This window comes from Saccopteryx leptura, chromosome 5, assembly GCF_036850995.1.
Source record: "Saccopteryx leptura isolate mSacLep1 chromosome 5, mSacLep1_pri_phased_curated, whole genome shotgun sequence".
In the NCBI taxonomy this organism is placed as follows: Eukaryota; Metazoa; Chordata; class Mammalia; order Chiroptera; family Emballonuridae; genus Saccopteryx; species Saccopteryx leptura.
Genome location: NC_089507.1, coordinates 210232783 through 210252211, shown reverse-complemented (window position 1 = coordinate 210252211; position 19429 = coordinate 210232783). Strand labels below are relative to the sequence as shown.

Below are 19429 nucleotides of genomic sequence, written 5' to 3'. Positions count from 1 at the left end.
TAGGTGAGCCACTGGTTCACACTGAGTGCTGGTCAGTCACCTCATGGAAAACCATCTGTGCCTTGGCCAGTGGCACTGTGGCTGGAGCGTTGTCCCAGAGCGCCGAGGTTTCTTGTTCAGGGCACATGTGAGAAGCAATCAATGAATGGCACAACTAAGTGGAACAATTAGTTGATGCTCTCTCTCCATTCCCCCTTGCAAAAAAAAAAAAAAAGAAAGAAAGAAAGAAACCCCATCTATTTCAAGAGTGTAATATGCCTGTTAAAAACTGTCTTAAATTACCTAGGACTGTATTTAAGCTCAATGGGTTTCGAGATTATCTATTAGACACCTTTGTGTGAATGTGGACTGCAGACCTAGCTCAGATTTTTAAGGTAATTGTGAAATAGTTCAAGTTGAAATCAGTCGTGATATATATGATTGTATTATGCACATAGAGGTGTTGGTGTGTTAGCATTGATGAGTTGCAGTGAATTTATTCCCCATGTTAAACATTTATTGTTTTATTTTAATCTTTTTTTTCTATCCTTAAAAGTTTTGATCCCCTTTAGTTTCTGACAGAATGTCTGATACTAGATTTCAGTTAATGTCTTCCTATAAAGCAAGCTGTCACAATTGATAATACAATTTTTGATAATTCTCTCTGTAAAAATCAGCCATTGACTTTCTGCCCTGTTGGTCCATCTTTCAAAGGGAATAAAACACAGATTACTTTTATCATGTCATCTCTCTCATTCCCCCACAGGAAGAAGGTAGTTTCTGGTCAAGTTTTGGGTATCCACTTATCACAGTATATACCTTACTCTTCATTCTGTTTTTAAATGTGTAAATCATTTAGTCAGTTGTTGCTATATATATATTTAAGTACATCTGTCCTAATTAAAAACAAAAAAATCTTAAGCTTATATATATCTTTTCATCTTTTCTGGGCAGAGAGGCAGATGAAGGCTGTAAAAAACCTTTAGAAAGATTGCTGAACATCTGGCAAGAAAGAAGTGTGTATGGCGGCGAGTTCATACAGCAGCTGAAGCTGTCTATGGAGGACTCCAAGAGCCCTCCCCCCAAAGGTAGAAACATCACCACATGTTTACAGCTCTTGGTCTTTGCCTGCTTTCGAATCACATGTGAAAAGCTGCAGTGGGGGTTGCTGTGAACCACCAGCGATTGTATGATTCTACAGAGAGATGATCATGAATGATGGTGAGAATTTATGTAGTGCTCGCAGCCTGTAAGCCTGGTTCTGGTATTCGTGCTACTCATCATCTCACACCCTGACTTGTGCTCTGTGTTCTCCCTGGCTGTCCTGCCTCTCAGGGACTTTCCTTGCACAAGGGAAAGGGACAACAAAGTCAGAGTTGTGGGGAAGTAGGCAGTACCCCGAACAAACTAAGATTTTGACCCAGCTCTGCCACTGAGCACTGCACGTGTGTGGCTAAGTCCCTCAGCCCTTCTGAGCCTGGTTTCTTAAACAGTGCTGTGGTTTTGGGTCATACCTCTGACGGTTGTCAGCTTGCTGTCTAAAACTGATTTTGGTCTCTGTTGAACTCAGGATATCCTTGGGAAGTATGTGTGTACGTGTATGTAATTGAATTTTACCAAGTCCTTAAGAGCTTATGTTATTTTCTTTAAAGAGAAGTAAGCTCAAACATTATTTGGTTCTTTGGCTTCTAGTTAGTTGTGGTTTAATTCTAGTTGGCATGACATGTTTCTAAGCTATAGTCTGAGCTGACTGTGCCCATTATAGCCCGGAGGATCAAGTCCCAGTACTAACATATTGTTTAGGACTCTTTAGAATCTGATCTAGTTTACTTTCCAGATCCGTCTGCGTTCCCTCACATATCCCATATTCTTTGGCTATACCAAACAATTCACCTCTGGATGCTCTGTTGGTACCCCTTCTTTGGATCTGTTGCCACCGCTGCCTGAAATGTCCTTCTGCCCCTTTCACTGGGTGCTGAACTTATATTCAAGAATGCTGCCCTCATCCTGACATGTCCCCTAGCTCGTCTGGCACGTGTAGCCCGTTCCTCCGAGTCCCTCCTTGTCCCTCCGGCACTGCTCACATGCCTCTGCGGTAGAAGGCAACCGTCCTAATAGCATTCATTCAGCAGCCCTTGTGTGCCCTCCATGGTCTCCTCCAGGATGAGTTCATATGCATTTTAAGGTTGGAGAGCTTTCCTGAAACCAGAGGTTGGAAGCTTTCTAAAAATGATATAAGTGCCTTCAGACTACAGGTCATTGTTGTTTTACTTGGAGTAGATAAACCACGTTGGGGTCACTGCACGGTAGCTTCTGAAAAGCATGCTCTTTCCTACTTCAGATTCTGGTGGTGTTTGTATTGTGTCCTTTGGTGGCATTCTGCACAGTGTTGAGGAATTATTCAGCATTCCTTACTCTGCCGTAGAGTTCATTGGTAAACATGCTGATTTTTTAAAACACCTTTGGGCAAGTAGGAGAGCTCTGAAATACAATGTTTGAAGCTAAGTGTTGAATTTCATTTCAGCAAGCGTTTGCCAGATATGTGCTTTGAGTAAACAGCTAAGCTATAGGAAAGAGAGGAGTGAGAAATAGTTGTGCATTTAGGGAGCACTCAGACAAATTGGGGAATTTGGGGCCTTGAAAATAGCTCCTTTGGGCTTCTCAGTGTTCTGAGCATCTAGACATCAACAACAAGAGAGGCGGTATTCCTCTGTGTGGAGGATAATGCTGAGCTGAAGATAATTTCTCTCTGTTCCATAAAGACGAAAACACACATCAGAAGGTTCCAACATGTGTATTAGTCCCAGTTAACCACTCTCGTCTTCTGTCTTCTTTGGACCTGAGTTATCAGAATATTTTACCACACTCCTTTCAAAGTATTGATTATTTCTCCAGAGATAGTTCCTTTATATTTCAGCTTTAGTTCATAGGTAATTCTTTTCAGACAACTATAGAATTTATCTTTGAAGCCAACATTTTCCCGTGGAACTTTTGCAGTTCTTTTAACATGGAAGACTGCGTGAGATTAAAAATTTTCTATTGGAACTAGGGACTTCTTGAGTTATTTGCCTGTCTCTCAAGGTACAAAACTCAGGCGTTTTCAAGTTGAATCTCTTGGGAATATTCAAGCTTCATATTTCATACGGGGATACAAAGGCTCACAAGGTTACCGTGATTTTTTCCAATTATTATAGATATAATTGATAATGGAAAATTCAAATCCAGACCTGTATGCTTTAAAGCCTATGTTTTTTATACCATACTTTTTCTGACAACATGATAGACTTGAATTAGGGTATAAATTTATGAGCAGGCCACCAGCTTTCTTGGATCTTAGTGTGGTTAGCTTAGCTGTTCAGAGCAAGGGTTTGACACCAGACTTCCAGAGTATGAATCCCAATTTTGTCACTTCTGAGTTATGTGACCTTGGGCACAGCATTTGACCTATCTGGGCCTAAGGTTCTTCTCTGTACATTATGCCTGTTCACAGTCATACCTATAGAGTTGTTGTGAGCATTACTTTGATAATGTAGGTAAGGCGTTGTCGATTGAGTGGATGATAGGCCTTTTATTTGTGTCCCCCCCCCCCAGTTCTAATATCCAATATTCTGAGTTTCTAAATATGAACAGTAGCAAAAGTTGGAGACTTTCTAGTATTTTTAATTTCTCGGATTTTGTATGAGACTAGAAAGCATACTGGTTCAGAACACAGCTCCAGGCTCCCAGGTTCGAGCCGAAGCCCGCCACTCAGCTCAGCGAGGTGACATGGCCACAGCATTTCAGGCTGCGCCTCGGGTGGCAGCCTTTGTCTGGGGCGGGTTTCTTTCTTTCCCCCAGTGAAGTTCAATGTGCTTGTTACCGGTAAATCTTTTTCTTTATTTTGCAGGAAGGGAACAAAGAATGAGGAAGCTGTTGTAAATCAATGTTTCCTGATTCTTTTCTCATTATAAAAGAATATACAGGCCCTGGCCGGTTGGCTCAGCGGTGGAGCGTCGGCCTGGCATGCGGGGGACCCGGGTTCGATTTCCGGCCAGGGCACATAGGAGAAGCGCCCATTTGCTTCTCCACCCCCCTCCCTTCCTTCCTCTCTGTCTCTCTCTTCCCCTCCCGCAGCCAGGGCTCCATTGGAGCAGGGATGACCCGGGCGCTGGGGATGGCTCCTTGGCCTCTGCCCCAGGCGCTAGAGTGGCTCTGGTCGCGGCAGAGCGACGCCCCAAAGGAGCAGAGCGTCGCCCCCTGGTGGGCAGAGCATCGCCCCTGTTGGGCATGCCGGGTGGATCCCGGTCGGGCGCATGCGGGAGTCTGTCTGACTGTCTCTCCCCGTTTCCAGCTTCAGAATAAAAAAAAAGAATATACAATTTGTAGGGGTTTTGGTTTTTTTTGTTGTTGTTTTGTTTTGTTTTGTATTTTTCTGAAGCTGGAAACGGGGAGAGACAGACTCCCACATGTGCCCAGGATCCACCTGGCATGCCCACCAGGGACACCGCTCTGCCCACCAGGGGGCGATGCTCTGCCCCTCCGGGCGTCACTCTGTTGCGACCAGAGCCACTCTAGCACCTGGGGCAGAGGCCAAGGAGCCATCCCCAGCGCCCGGGCCATCTTTGCTCCAGTGGAGCCTTGGCTGCGGGAGGGGAAGAGAGAGACAGAGAGGAAGGAGAGGGGGAGGGGTGGAGAAGCAGATGGGCGCTTCTTCTGTGTGCCCTGGCCGGGAATCGAACCTGGGACTTCTGCACGCCAGGCCGACGCTCTACCACTGAGCCAACTGGCCAGGGCTTGTTTTTTTTTTAATCCCAGAAAATTTTGAGTGCATTCTTTAGAAGATCCCGCTATACAGGCAGATGACTGCATTTTGTAATGTCATTTGGGAACCTTCAGGCTTTTTGCCTTAAAATTAGTTTTATAGTCTGCCATAGTGTCTGAAATTTTACCGAAGTTCAAGCCTCCAAGAGGCATACCGTCAACACTTAGGTAACCGGGTTACTTAACAGTTCGCTGAATGCAGGTCCTCTGGGGACCCGGGACAGCTTGCAGGATGGGAGAGAAGGAATGCAATGTGAAGGCAGAAGGATGCGGCTCACCTGGAGTGTTTGCCGCCCTGGACAGCGTTTGAGTGAATCAGTACTGGGGTCAGGAGTCGTGGGGACAGTGGAAGGTGCCTTACCTTACATTTAGGGGTAGGCAGGGGGCTGACAGATTTCCTGGCCTATCTAAAATGGCCGTCTGACTCAGTTGAGAATCCTGGCTATCCTAACTGCTGATGTGACTCAGATGAGTCAGGGCGGGCCCAGAGCCGGCTGGCCTGTGTGTGTGAAGGGATGCAGTGATCGCCGTTTCTGGCTCGGCGCTCGCGCTTTCCAGCTCTCCTTCCTCTGCCTGCCGGAGGCTTCACACTCAGGTCTGTGGACATAGTCCTGGGCCAGGCTGGTGGGGGTGGGGGTGGGGAGGAGGTGTAAAGGAATAAAACCCTTAGTGTTTTTGTCAGTGGGAAGGCGCATGTGCCGTGGAAGTTAGAAGGGAGTATTAGGATGGTATTACTGTTATCACGAATCGGCCTTCCTCTTAGGTAACCATTCCAGGTTTTTGAAGAGAGGCGTGATGCGATGAGAGCTCAGCTTTAGGAAGGTCAATATAATAAGAGAGTAGTCTAAGTTGCAAAAGGAGTGACTAGAGGCAGGGAGGCCGGTTGGCACAGTGGTCTGGACAGGGCATGGTGAAGGGCAGATGGCTAGCAGGAGGCCATGGGAGGAGCAGAAGGAGGAGGTATGTGAAAGATCCTTCAGGGTGTGGGATCTGCTAGAAGTTGGGACTTTGGGAGAGAGTCTGGTCGTTCCAAGTTGCACTTGAAAGATGAGGCCAGTGGAGGTGTTCGTAGTGGAGATAGGCCGCTCAGGAACAGAGCCGCTTCACAGGGGCCCACAAGTCATTCGTTTGCAGTAGGTCCTCCAGTGGAGAAGGGAGCTGGACATGCTGGGTGATAATGGTTTCCCTCTCTCGTGGCATCCTCTTCGTCAGAATGCCGAAAGACAGGGATGGGCCTAAAATCATTTGCATTGGTTTGACTTCAGTGTGTGTCAGCGAGTGAGTGGCAGCCTGAAGTGGTAAAAGGAACTGCACTCCACTCCATTAGGAGGCCAGGGACTTTGGCCGGAGGACCCAGACTAACAAGCTCTCTGACTTTGGACAAAACACGGCCTTTGGGCCTTGACATTCTCATTAAAAATAAGGTAGAGAAAGCAAAGACAGGTTTGTCTTAATGCCTGCTGGCCCAGATTAAGTGATTGTTAGTGTCCTGGGGTCTTTAGTGATGGTGGCTTTCTATATAAAAATTTTTGTCTGAGAGTTTGAAAACTGAGGGATTCAAGTTTTATAATTTTTCTACCTTCTTTAGTATATTTACCAATATTTATTGAGTACTCTTCTAGGTATTTGGAAATGAATGAAATAATACAATTTTTTTCTCTCTCTTGTGTTTCAGTTCTATATAGAGTGCTAAATGTCCATGTGGACATTAATTAGCCACTGTGTGCAGTTCACTGCTAGATATTTTATAGGCAAAATATATCCTACTAGACTTTCTGTTTTAAAAATACAGCAGCAGTCCTTGCATTGCTTAGGAGTGCAGGGCCGTAAGAGACGGAGTAAGCTGAAACCCTGCCAGGTGGCTTGAGTAATCAGTAGAGAAAGTTCTTGTTGTTCTGCAGGTTTTAAGATTTGTTTTGTTAAAGAATTAAAATCTCAGTTGATCACAGTTGTATATGGAAGCAAGATAGTAAAACTAATATTTAGCAAGTTATAACAAAAATTAGAAACATTGAGAATTAAAGTGTTTATTTTTTGTAACAAACTCATGAAGAATGATTGTAGCAAAGCTTGCTTGCTGTATAATTTATGACACAGAGCAAGCATCTTTTCTGTCTTAGTCAATTGCCATACTCTGTTCTAAGCTCTATCAGCTTCCAACATTTTATCCTTTGTTTTCAGTGTGTGAAATATCTCAGAGAATCCCTTTCATATGAAGTTTTTTGTCAGCATCACTTCCCCTGGGACATTGTCATTTTCATCACAACCATTTTCTTCATTTACATTGATAGGTTGGCCTCCCCCAAGTCCCCCTGGCTTTGAGTCTAGAATCTAGAAGCCTGTGGCTGTGCCCACCTTCCCACAGCCTGCTGCTGCTGCTGCTGCTGCTGCAGCTCCACCCCGGTCCCTGCAGGTTGCTCTTCCAGCATTTGTTTTAGTTCAGTTTGCTGCTCTTCCATCTTTGTCAGTCAGTTCCCTATTTTGATTAATCATTTTTATAAATGCCCTGTGGATGTCACCACTGGGAGACAACACAACGCTGCTGTCTGTGTGTGCACTGAATAACAGATGGGCAGTGACCAATCACTGCCCTTGAAGAAGTGATACGGTCCCTGATCATGATGCACTTCTGTTATTGACGTAATGACATGTGGGCTGGAGTTAGTCGTGAAGCTTGCTCCTTGTGTGATCATAGTTAATATGCCATTAACTGAAATTTGGGCCATGTTGTTGAGGAACTTAAACAGTTTAACTAAACCATGGTAACACTGGAATTGTGCAAAGTGTATTGCAGATACTTCTTTTCTTTGTAGTAGGTTAAGAAAAAGTAAAATTCACGATATTGACAGATGAGTGGGTAACTGTGGTATGGCGTAGTTGAACTGGTGGGCTGAGCACAGATTTGGTAGGCAGACCTTTAAGTGGTTATTTAACCTCTCTGAGTCTTCATTTTCTCACCTGTAAAATGGAAATACTGCACCACAGAATTGTTGGAAAGATTAAATGTAAAGAAATTATTGCAATGCCTGGCACATGTTAGGTGTCCAGTAGTTTCTTTACTTTCCAAACCTGTTTGTCATTTAGATTTATGCCCCTACAGTTGTTTGGCATTTGTTTTGTATTGTTTAATTTGATATAAAAGAAATGAATTATGGAATTAACACATCTATCATAACAATTTTAAAGCATACAGTAAAGATAATTAAAAATGTAAGCTGTTAGCCTCAAAAGTGGTTAATTTTAAAGTGGAAACTTACTCCAAGTGATATCAATCATGTTTCTCAGTAATGGTTATTTTTAGGTATAAGTGTTTTGTTTTTAAAGGGATAATTTAAAGGATATTTGTGTTTTAAGAGTTTTCAACACCATTTTATTGATGGGTTTCTCTGTGCTATTTAATTTTCTGAACTCATCCTAGAAAGCATAAAGAACCTTACGTTACACGCAGAGCGTTCTCTAAAGCCTTGCACACACTGGCACACTTCAGTATGTTGTCTGATGGGGTTTCTACCATTTTAACTTCTGTTGGCTTTTTTGAAAGATAATGAGGTTTTTAATCAAATATGCTAATTTGGTAAGTTTCACTTGATTTTAGATGCTTGTTTTCAGTAGTATTTTTCTAGTGAGTCAGTCTGAAATGACAGACTAGGATTGTTTTGACTTCATTCAGTAATGTACAACTACTACCAATTTAAAATGACTAGCATAAAAGTTAATGTTAAAGTATCTCGGGAAATGACCCCAACTACCATTTTTTACATGTGACCCATTGTGCATAATATTTGACTCTTACTGTGCAGGCTTTGGTGACTCAGATTTGTCACTTCTTTCTTTCCTGTAGTAACAGAGGAGAAGAAATCCCTGAAACGAACTTTCCAGCAGATACAAGAGGAGGAGGACGACGACTACCCTGGGAGTTACTCTCCCCAGGACCCTTCTGCAGGACCCCTCCTGGTATGATCCCCAGGGGCAGGGCAGGGCACCGCACGGGGGCTTGGAGAAGTGGCCTCTAGTTGGAGATTATGGCCACAAGGTGGCGCCGGTAACCAGTAGTATGGAATCACCAGAGGGTAGCTCCCAGGGCACTGGGTGCAAGATCCACCCAGTGAAGCTTGACTTGGTCATTGCAGGCCAGGACTTTGGCATGGATTTACATGTTATAGTGTTCTTGGACTTCACGTTATTTCACTCCTAGAAATTGAGAATATTCTTTAAAAATAGATTTTTGTTGAAAGGATACAGAATTTTATTCATGTTATGCCATGGATGTGTAAATGTTGGGAGTGACTGTTTTTAAGGATGTTGCCCCTACTTCACTTAACTCCGACTAATCTTTAAAGCCCGGTATGTGTTAACGGGTAGTGAGTGCTGTTCGCCTTTTATCGTCCAGACGGAGGAGCTCATCAAAGCCCTGCAGGACCTGGAAAACGCCGCGTCAGGGGACGCGACTGTCCGGCAGAAGATCGCTTCTTTGCCCCAGGAAGTGCAGGATGTTTCTCTTCTGGAAAAAATAACAGGTGAGAAGGTGGGGAGTTTGGGTAAAAGCTGAGGGGGAGGGACATATCTCCGAGTCATCAAACCCCAGAGCACACGTGTCTCAGGTACAGGCTCCCGATTTGGTGTTGGGTGCTCTGCCATCGGGCTTGGGGACATAACTCACGCTGAACAGTGAGGCTGCAGCAATGGTCTGAGCTCGGCCAGACGTTCTGCTATGAATTGCAGAAACACTGGCATGCCACAACTCGTGGCACTCGAAGTGAGGTCTGTGAAAACACAGTGTCAGCTGTGAGGGTGATGGGGAAGGCATTGAACTCATGACCCTCTTATTCAGGGGCCCCCAAACTTTTTACACAAGGGGCCAGTTCACTGTCCCTTAGACCGTTGGAGGGCCGGACTATAAAAAAAACTACAAACAAATCCCTATGCACACTGCACATATCTTATTTTAAAGTAAAAAAACAAAACGGGAACAAATACAATATTTTAAATAAAGAACAAGTAAATTTAAATCAACAAACTGACCAATATTTCAACGGGAACTATGCTCCTCTCACTGACCACCAATGAAAGAGGTGCCCCTTCTAGAACTGCGGCAGGGACCGGATAAATGGCCTCAGGGGGCTGCATGCGGCCCGCTGGCCGTAGTTTGTGGACCCCTGCTCTTATTAAAGGGGCATTATAATCCAGTGCCGTGTGATGTCTATACTACACACTGACACACCTCATAACAGCAGGCTCTTCAGTGCCAAGAACCCTAGGAAGATCTTGTTAGTTGTGGCAGTTCTATTGCTGGTCATCCCCATGTAAACAGGGAGGGGCAGTTGACATCATTCTCACTTCATGCGTGGGTAATTGAAAGGCAGAAATGAAGCGTGAACCAATATTTGTAGAATATACTTCTCGTGGTGATATTTAATCTGATCACTGTAAATCTCCATATTGCACAGGAGGAAATTGAGGCTTTGAGATGTTAGGGGACTTGCCCCAGGTCACATAATCTTAGATCTTAGGATTTCAGCCTAGTTGCGAAGTGTATATTCTTTCTTTTTTTGAACTTAAAAAAAATGTTTTGATTGAATTTATTGGCGTGACAGTGGTTAATGAAATGATTCGGGTTTCAGGTTCACAGTTCTACAACACATCATCTGTATTGCGTGTGTGTGTTGACCACCCCAAGTCAAGTTCCCCTCCATCACCACCCCCCTCCATTCCCTCAAAGCCTATGCCTGTATTCTTTTCATTGCAGAAGGGCAGACTTTTCTCTTTCAAGGTCACTGTTTTTTCCTTCCAGTCCCCTGATTTGGCTGCTTTACTCACTAACTTCCTCCATCTCCATTTAAAGGAACTCAAGGTTGCTCGTGTTACATTTCCTCCGTTCAACAAATATTTGAGGCACACAGTGTAGCAGACACGCTTCATGTCCTGCCCACATCTGCTCATGGGTTGCCTGCCAGAAAGAAAAGGCGGGGTGTGATGGCAGAGATGACCAAAGGAGGCGCTGTCTTAAAGGTGGTCAGAGAAGGCCTTTCTGATAAGTGATCTGCGCTCAGAGGCCCTGAGCTAAGAAACAACCATGGGGTTATCTGATGGGCAGGCGTGTGCTTAGCCGGAGGACACGTGTGGCTCGCCCCACTTCCTTGCCCGGCTCTAGCAGTTAAAGCTTCTGGGGCTCCCTATTGATCCTTCCGCCCTTGCCCAGCCTCCACTCCCCTCCTGTCCTCCTTTTCTTCTTTACTCAGCTCAGGGTCATTAAAATCCTAAACACACCCACTCCCCTCCTGTCCTCCTTTTCTTCTTTACTCAGCTCAGGGTCATTAAAATCCTAAACATACCGTTCAGAGGTATCACTTACATTTACTTTCTTGTGCAACCAATTACCAGAACTCTTTATCTTGCAAAACTGAAACTCTATACGGATTAACTCACCCCGCCACCCCCCAGCTCCTGGCAACCACCGTTCTCAAATCCAGCCTTGCATGTTTCTGCCCTGGACCTGCAGGCTGCATCTGGCCGAGGGAAACATTGACACTCACGGCTGACTGTCCTTCCTCTTTCTGTGGATGAACATGCTGTGTTCTAAACCAGCTCCTCTTGTCTCAGGGCCTGTCCCTCTCGTCTACGCAAGGAGGCTGCTCCAACACATAGCCCCTTTTCTCTTGCATCTTCCGGTCTTTTTCTCTACTGGATCATTCTCCACAGCATAAAAATATGTTTTTTCCCACGTGGGAAAATTTTTTCTTGTTGCCTATCTTCTCGGAGCTAGTGTCTTATTTCTCTGGTTTTCATCTTGTCTCCATTTCCCTTCCTCTCATTTTCTTTTGATTCTAAGTTACTGAGACAGCTCTAATCAGTGTTGCTGATAACCTCTGTTGCTAAATTCAGTGGTGAATATTTTGCCCGATCTTGAGGTCATCTTCACTAGACCTCAGTAACATTTGGCCCAGTTGATCATTTCTTCCTCCTGAAAATACTTGATCTCTTGGTGTGATAGAAAGTAATGATCCCTAGAACCTCTGAATGTGTTATCTTACCTTATATGGCAGGAAAGGTTTTGCAGGCATGATTAAGTTAAGGATCTTGAGATAGGGGCGTTGTCCTGGACTCTTCAGGAGGGCCCACTGGCATCACCGGGTCCTTATAAGGGGGAGGTAGGAGCAGGGCAGCCGAAGGTGGAGTGCTGCGCGTTGAAGATGGCAGAAGGGCCACAACAATAGATGTTGAAATACTATGTTTGTGGTGTTTTAATCCATTGTTTGTGGTCATTTGTTAGCAGCAGTAGGGAAGTGGGACCCTGATTCTGGCTTCCTCTTCTCTCTCTGGCTGTGTCCTTTCAGTAAGCTTTGCTCATTCCCTTGACCTCTGAGTGTGGAGTGCTTAGCCCTCCTCTCTGGCTAGGCTCACAGACAGTTTTTAAATAATAGGTTTTGGGTTGTTTGCTTGCTTGCTTGCTTGTTTTTGCTAGTGATCCCTAATTATATCTTTAGTGTTAACCTTTCTTCACCTTGAGACTAGACCTCCTATTCAGTGTGACTAGTTGGCTATCTCCATAGACATTTCAAATTTAACTTGTCCCTAACCAGGCATCTGATCTTCCTTCCAAAGCCTGTTTCTCTCATGGTCTTCCCCATCTTAGTAAATGCCCCCTCATTATTCCTGATCAGGACCAAAACCAGTGTCTAACACCTTGTCACCACCGTCTCCATTAGGGTTAGCAGTCACCTCCTACCCGCTCTCCTCAGCATTCTGTTCTCGGCACAGTCGTCAGAGTGACCTGCTAAAATGGAAGATGGGTCATGTCTCCCTGTGCTCCCCCAGTCCCCTTGAAAAAGCCAGTCTTCCAGTGTCAGGTCCCTGGTACCCCATAGGCTTGCCCTGCTCTCCCGTGACTCACTGCTCCAGGCATATAGGGCTTCTAGCTGGTCACCGTGCCCTCCAAGGCCTTTGTTCTCACTGTTTCCTCTGCTTAGGATGATCTTCCTCAGAGAGTTCTCCAACTTCCTTCAGGCCTTGTTTTACATCCCTAGTGAAGCCTGCCCTGACGACCTTATTTAAAATTACAATTCTCCCTTCCAGTGCCTTGTTCTTTCTCTTCTGCCTAATTGTTCTCCAGAGTTCTTTTCTTCAGCTGATAAATAAGTCAGTTTAGTATACTGTTTCTCTTTCTACTGGAAGTGTAAACTTGGGGCAGAGAGCTTTTGTCCTCGTGTGCCCTGCTGTCTCAGGGCCTAGAACCACTAGTGCTGGGCTCACAGGAGCCCAGTATTTGCTGAGCTAGTTGGAAGGTTTTGAGCAGACAGGTATAAAGTCTGGTGGGAGTGGGCCTAGTGACAGTGGGAGGGGAGCAGGAGTGCAGACAGCCCCTGGGCGCTGGACAGGGAGCGGGAAGTGGGCAGGGGTGGGAGAGGGACGTGTGGCCCGAGGACAGCGGTGCTTCAGGAGAGGGGGCAGGTTGGTGAGACCCGGGGCCCCGGGACATTTCAGACACTGAGGTTTGGAGTAAGCAAGGGGGAGTGGGGTGCTCGTGCACAGGTAGAGGGCAGGCTGGGGGCACACGGCCGTCCAGCTGTGTGACGGGCAGAGCGCCGGGCGACCGCCACAGCTAGGTTCTCTGACAGGCGCATCTCGCTGCTGCATTCTGATGGCTGTTTTTCTACAGCTTATAAAACCATTACAGGTTATTTTTCTGGGTTGTAATTATTTGTGTGAAAGAATTATCTCCCTGGTACAAGTTCTTAGAGAGTGAGAATCGATATTTTAAAAATCTTAAATATTTGTGATTTCCTAGACATTTTTTGCCACAAGGACTTAAACATCTTAATGGAGTAACCATTAAAAAAAATAAATCATGTGGTTCAACAAAGGTACAAGCAGCCTAACCACCCCAGCAGCTTATTCCCAGACTGACTGGCAATGTGGAGGAGTAAGATCCGCGGTCCTCTCTCCCCTCTACGGCTGAGACTGTCTCTCCTGCCTGTTCTTTGTGGCTCACCTCACCAAGAACATCTTTTCGTCCTGTTCCTGAAGGGGTAGAAGTGTCTGGTCTTTGGCATCAGACCTAATTACCTAATCTGGAATCCCTCAACTGTTCATCTCCCAATGTGCATATTAAGAAGGCACCTAAAAGCCAGTTTGCCAGAGAACCTATGTCGGGAATTCCTAATTCCCAGTTACCTGTACGAATGCCAAGGTCTCACCTCTGCAGCAGGTGACTGGCCACATATCCGCATCGTCTCATCACCTTTGGTCTCCTAGAATTGGTCCCCTAGAACTGCTGCAGCCCTGGTGCTCTTCTGTTCCCAAACACCCATCTTACTCTTGATCCTTAAAGGCCTTTTCAAAAGGTCTGCATATTAAAAGGTCCAATCTCACCACCACCCATATGCCATTAATTATACTCATTCTTTTAGATATAAATCATTCTCTTGTCTCTTCCTCTCCTTTTCTAATGTGGAGCCTTTTTCATCACTTCCTTCTGAGACTACCCTTTCTTGTACTCGGATACTTCACAGCTTTTGTCCCAGTGAGTTGCAGCCCATTGACTGGACAGGAAACTAGTCTGGTAGATAATGACCAGCGTGTATTTTTTAATGGACTACTAGAAGACAGAACACTTTGCACGAAGTAAGGATAAGTATTGTTTTTATGAAACTTTTGTTCTTTTATTTGTATATTTGTTTACAGAAAGTGTATTTTTTACTGTGGGTCATGTTCAAAAGCATTTGAAAGGCAGGCTCTGTTTTATGAGACCTGGTATTTTGCTAAAGGAAGAAGAAAGCTCATACCCAGTTTCAAGACCTGCATAGTTTGAGGGGTAGAGTCCTAAAGCAGAGGTCCCCAACCCCTGGGCCGTGGACCAGTACCGGTCCGCAGAGAAAGAATAAATAACTTACATTATTTCCGTTTTATTTATATTTAAGTCTGAACGATGTTTTATTTTTTTAAAAATGACCAGATTCCCTCTGTTACATCTGTCTTAGACTCACTCTTGACGCTTGTCTCGGTCACGTGATACGTTTATCCATCCCACCCTAAAGGCCGGTCCGTGAAAATATTTTCTGACATTCAACCGGTCTGTGGCCCAAAAAAGGTTGGGGACCACTGTCCTAAAGGTCCATTTTAGAGACCTGGTGTTGAGTTCCAACTCCCTAGCCAACCTGATAACCAAACCTGTTGTTAGTTCTTTCTCTTTTTCTCAGTTACCACACCCAAGAAGTGAGTGCTAGCTTTTATATTTCGTATAGTGCTTGTGTTTTGTATTTCAGAGGATTGTTCAAAGAATACTTAACAAAATAATATGAATGAAAGTCCTTTTGAAAAATTCCCAGAGGCAAAGAAAAATTATTTCATGTGTGACATGACATTTCTTTGTTTTATTTGTAGAGCTTTAACAGAAATAGGCACTTAGAAATGTTCGCCAGGTTCCCCTTTGTACAATGGCCTCACTCTAAGTAATTCAGAAATGTCCTGTCTTGTGGACAGGAGTAAGTGCCTTTGGATTCTCGGCCAGCCAATCCCGCTTGTGTCCGCAGGTTCTGGCTTATTCCTGGACTCTGCACTTCTGCAGAGAAACTGTTCACCTCCCCCAGAAATGTTTGCCATGGTACCTGTGTGGTTTGTACATTGTCTCTTTTTTGGTCTCATTTGTACTTAGACAAAGAGGCAGCTGAACGTCTTTCAAAAACAGTAGATGAAGCGTGTCTGTTGCTAGCGGAGTATAACGGGCGCCTGGCGGCGGAGCTGGAGGACCGGCGCCAGCTGGCCCGGATGCTGGTGGAGTACACCCAGAACCAGAAAGACGTTTTGTCGGAGAAGGAGAAGAAGCTAGAAGTGAGTACACGGCGAGGCAGACCTGGACTTCCCCAGTCTTCTGTCCTGTGGGCGCATTAGGTTTTCATTATGCCTTAGCCAGCCCTTTTTTTTTTGTCTGTTAAAAATGCATGAGATGAGAACATTATTCAGATGTTGCAGTTATTTGGACCTAACTGAAAATTAAAGTTATATTTTTATATATCCAAGAAAGAACAATGGGAATGCATGAAACACATGATGAAATCACAACATTTAAGGCTCTTAACACTGTTTTAGTTTGCACTCACATTTTTTATAAGTGGAGTTTGATGTACAGAAAGAACGAGAGTCAGCAAAATTAAAGACTGTTTATTTGGTGGTATTTGGGAAATATTTAAACATTTTCTTTCTTTTGGATTGAATTGAGATTTATTTCTGCCTTGTATAGTGCTAATGCAATGAGTAGTCTGCCTCCAAGTCCCATCTGCAGTCAGTTCTAAAACTTCAGCCGTATTGATAGAGCCCAGTCCTCAAACTGCTGAGAAGGACCCAGTTTTTACCCAGAGTCCGTATTAGTCTGCATGCCTTCAGGGAGTGGCTTAAGTCTAGTTCCTCACTATGCATGCCTTTGGCTTCGCAATTAAGTACCTGGTGCCTTAATGTCAGTGCTTAGTACCTTGGGATGACACAGCCAACAGTGTGGACATTTGGGTGGGGACTTCTGCTTGCCTCAGGCTGCTAGGCTTCCTGTTCAGTAGTGTCTGCTTCTTTTTTTAAAGAGACACGGAGAAGAGTTGCAGCCAGTGGTTTGGAATGGTTGGACGGCTTTGAGGTAGAGAACCAATCACATAGGACAAGGAATAGCAATGTGCGGGAGGGAGGGGACAGTCCTCCGGCCCCACTCTGCACTCGGAAACACTGTTCTCGAGTACGGAGGGAGGGAAACGGAGCGAGTCCTGTGGCTGAGATGATTGTGTTTGCCTTTGAACGCATCATCTGACTTGGGGGGGGATGATGGCATTGCTGTCATATTCTTACCTGCAGTGATGACAGGAACTTGGTGCTCAGGCCGCGTGAAAGTGGAAGGTGGGAAAAGCCTGTAAACATAGTACGGCTTAGATTTAGAATCGACACTGACCAGCCGCCCTGAAGGGAGCTTTGCAGGCAGGACCAGACGGTCATTTATCTGAAATGCGCGTCTTTCACTGAGGAAGCATTTTCAGCTCTGTGCCCCGGGACTAATAAGAGAGTGTAATTAATGATTCCGGTTGTAAGTCAACCATGCCATCTGTTGAACTGCCCCTTGGCGACACATTAAGGGCTTTCTCTGATCTGTCAGACATTGATTATCATGAGCAGCTGTTGTTGGGTGGCAAGCAACCATAGAGGACAGCCTTTGAGAAAGATCCTGGGCTGGTAGAATGGATTAACTCTTTGTGTCTTTCTCTTCCTCACAGTTGCACTTTTCTCCCTGGGTTGGGGACTGCTCTGGTGTCTGCAGAACCAGCAGTTGATAGATGCCCTGTGAGCTCATTAGGGCAGAGAGATGATCAGAGATTTGGGTCTGTTCTGGAGCTTTCCAGCCCGAATTTCTCTACTTCCTGGGCATTGGAATTCCACTGCTTAAGAATCAGAGCAGGAAGGACCCATCTCTGAAAAGTATAGATTCTGAACTTAAGGTCTGTATCCCAAACCAAGTCTCTCAGCCATTTGGGCAAATTAATTTTTTTGTAAAAATGAAACTAAATTTGCTGCATTTTAAAAAAGCAAATGGCCAGATACAACATAACATGTTGAAAGATGGTCTTAGTTCTTTCTTTATGCTTGCTAAAAATATGAAGTCTGCTCGCTAGGATCTGAGGTTTTTCTCTCACATCCCATAATAGACTGGTCCTGTTTCTTTATCTCCTCACGGTGGTGGTAAAACTTGGCGATGTGTGCCACTTGAAAGCTGCATTTTACTGAGTTCTTTCAAATCTTCTAAAGTCTTGTTGATGAGGATAGTACATAAAGCAAAGCTAGCTTTTTAACATTCATTTTTTTAATACTACCTGTCCTTGTTTTTAAACTGCCACATCAGAAAGCTACTGAAATCTGCTTTTATTTTTTAATCTTTTTTTTTTGCCTTCAATGTACAAATACATGGAATTCTTAGAACTTTGAGAATATAATTATTTGGTTGAGAGCCTGTTTTCTTCCCAAAGTTGTAATTTTTTAACTTTTTTTTTTGGAAAGAGACAGGCAGAAAAAACATGAAAGAGATGAGAAGCTTTAATTCTTTGTTGCACCCCTTAGTTGTTCATTGATTGCTTTCTCATGTGTGCCTTGACCGGGGCTATAGCAGAGCCAGTGACCCCTTGCCTGAGCCAGCCTCTGGCAAGCACCGCTTGCCTTCTGTCGGTGTGGCTTTGTCTGTGCTGGGTATCTCACAGCGACACTGGGCTTGTCTGCTGGGTATCTCACAGCGACACTGGGCTTGTCTGCTGGGTATCTCACAGCGACACTGGGCTCGGCTGTGCTGGGTATCTCACACAGCGACACTGGGCTCATCTGTGCTGGGTATCTCACACAGCGACACTGGGCTCGTCTGTGCTGGGTATCTCACAGCGACACTGGGCTCGTCTGTGCTGGGTATCTCACAGCGACACTGGGCTCGTCTGTGCTGGGTATCTCACAGCGACACTGGGCTCGTCTGTGCTGGGTATCTCACAGCGACTCTGGGCTCGTCTGTGCTGGGTATCTCACAGCGACATGACACTGGGCTTGTCTGTGCTGGGTATCTCACAGCGACACTGGGCATGTCTGTGCTGGGTATCGCACACAGTGACACTGGGCTCGTCTGTGCTGAGTATCTCACAGCGACACTGGGCTCGTCTGTGCTGGGTATCTCACAGCGACACTGGGCTCGTCTGTGCTGGGTATCTCACAGCGACACTGGGCTCGTCTGTGCTGGGTATCTCACAGCGACACTGGGCTCGTCTGTGCTGGGTATCTCACAGCGACACTGGGCTCGTCTGTGCTGGGTATCTCACACAGCGACACTGGGCTCGTCTGTGCTGGGTATCTCACAGCGACACTGGGCTCGTCTGTGCTGGGTATCTCACAGCGACACTGGGCTCGTCTGTGCTGGGTATCTCACAGCGACACTGGGCTCGTCTGTGCTGGGTATCACACAGCGACACTGGGCTCGTCTGTGCTGGGTATCTCACACAGTGACACTGGGCTTTGTCTGTGCTGGGTGTCTCACACAGTGACACTGGGCTTGTCTGTGCTGGGTATCTCACACAGTGACACTGGGCTGCTTTCACCTGCCACAATGATCCCGAGGTTCCTTCACATTGTGACCTGTTTCAGTACTTCATTCTTTTTTATGGCTAACTTGTTCATTGTGTAGATATGAAACAGCTTGTCCATTCATCTGTTGGGCATTTGTAGAAACCTTTGGCCATGATGAATAATGTGTTATAAACACTTGTGTACAGTTTTTATTTCTCTTGGGTAGATGTGTGCCTAGGAATGGAATTGGAGTTGCATTGTAATTCTGTCTTCAACTTTCTGAGGAGCCACCAAACTGTTTCCCACAGCAGGTGCGCTATTTTCCACTCCCACTAGCAAAGTGTGGGCGTTCCGGTTTCTCCACATCTTTGTCAACACTTGTTACTGTCTATTTTTTTTTTTAATACTAACCATCCTAGCACATATGAAGTGTACTCATTGTGATTTTAATTTGCATTTTCCTGGTGACTAACGACTGGGCATCTTTGCATGTGCTCATTGGCGGTTTGCATGTCTTTTTAAGAAATGTCTAGTCAGTTCCTTTGCTCATTTTTTACTTGTTTTTTTTTTTAATTTTTATTTTTTA

At 45.1% G+C, this 19429-nt stretch overlaps 1 protein-coding gene across 2 annotated transcripts in view; it reads left to right on the top strand.

The window, feature by feature from the left end:
- Window positions 1–19429, top strand: part of RPRD1B (regulation of nuclear pre-mRNA domain containing 1B) — a 47215-nt gene that overhangs the window by 13885 nt on the left and 13901 nt on the right. Inside the window, exons 3-6 of one of the 2 annotated variants that reach the window (XM_066387847.1) lie at window positions 934–1067; window positions 8621–8733; window positions 9170–9296; window positions 15431–15606. In XM_066387847.1, the coding sequence (XP_066243944.1) occupies window positions 934–1067; window positions 8621–8733; window positions 9170–9296; window positions 15431–15606 (550 nt within the window). The remainder of the gene's footprint in view (window positions 1–933; window positions 1068–8620; window positions 8734–9169; window positions 9297–15430; window positions 15607–19429) is intronic. The other variant, XM_066387849.1, reaches the window with a different exon arrangement.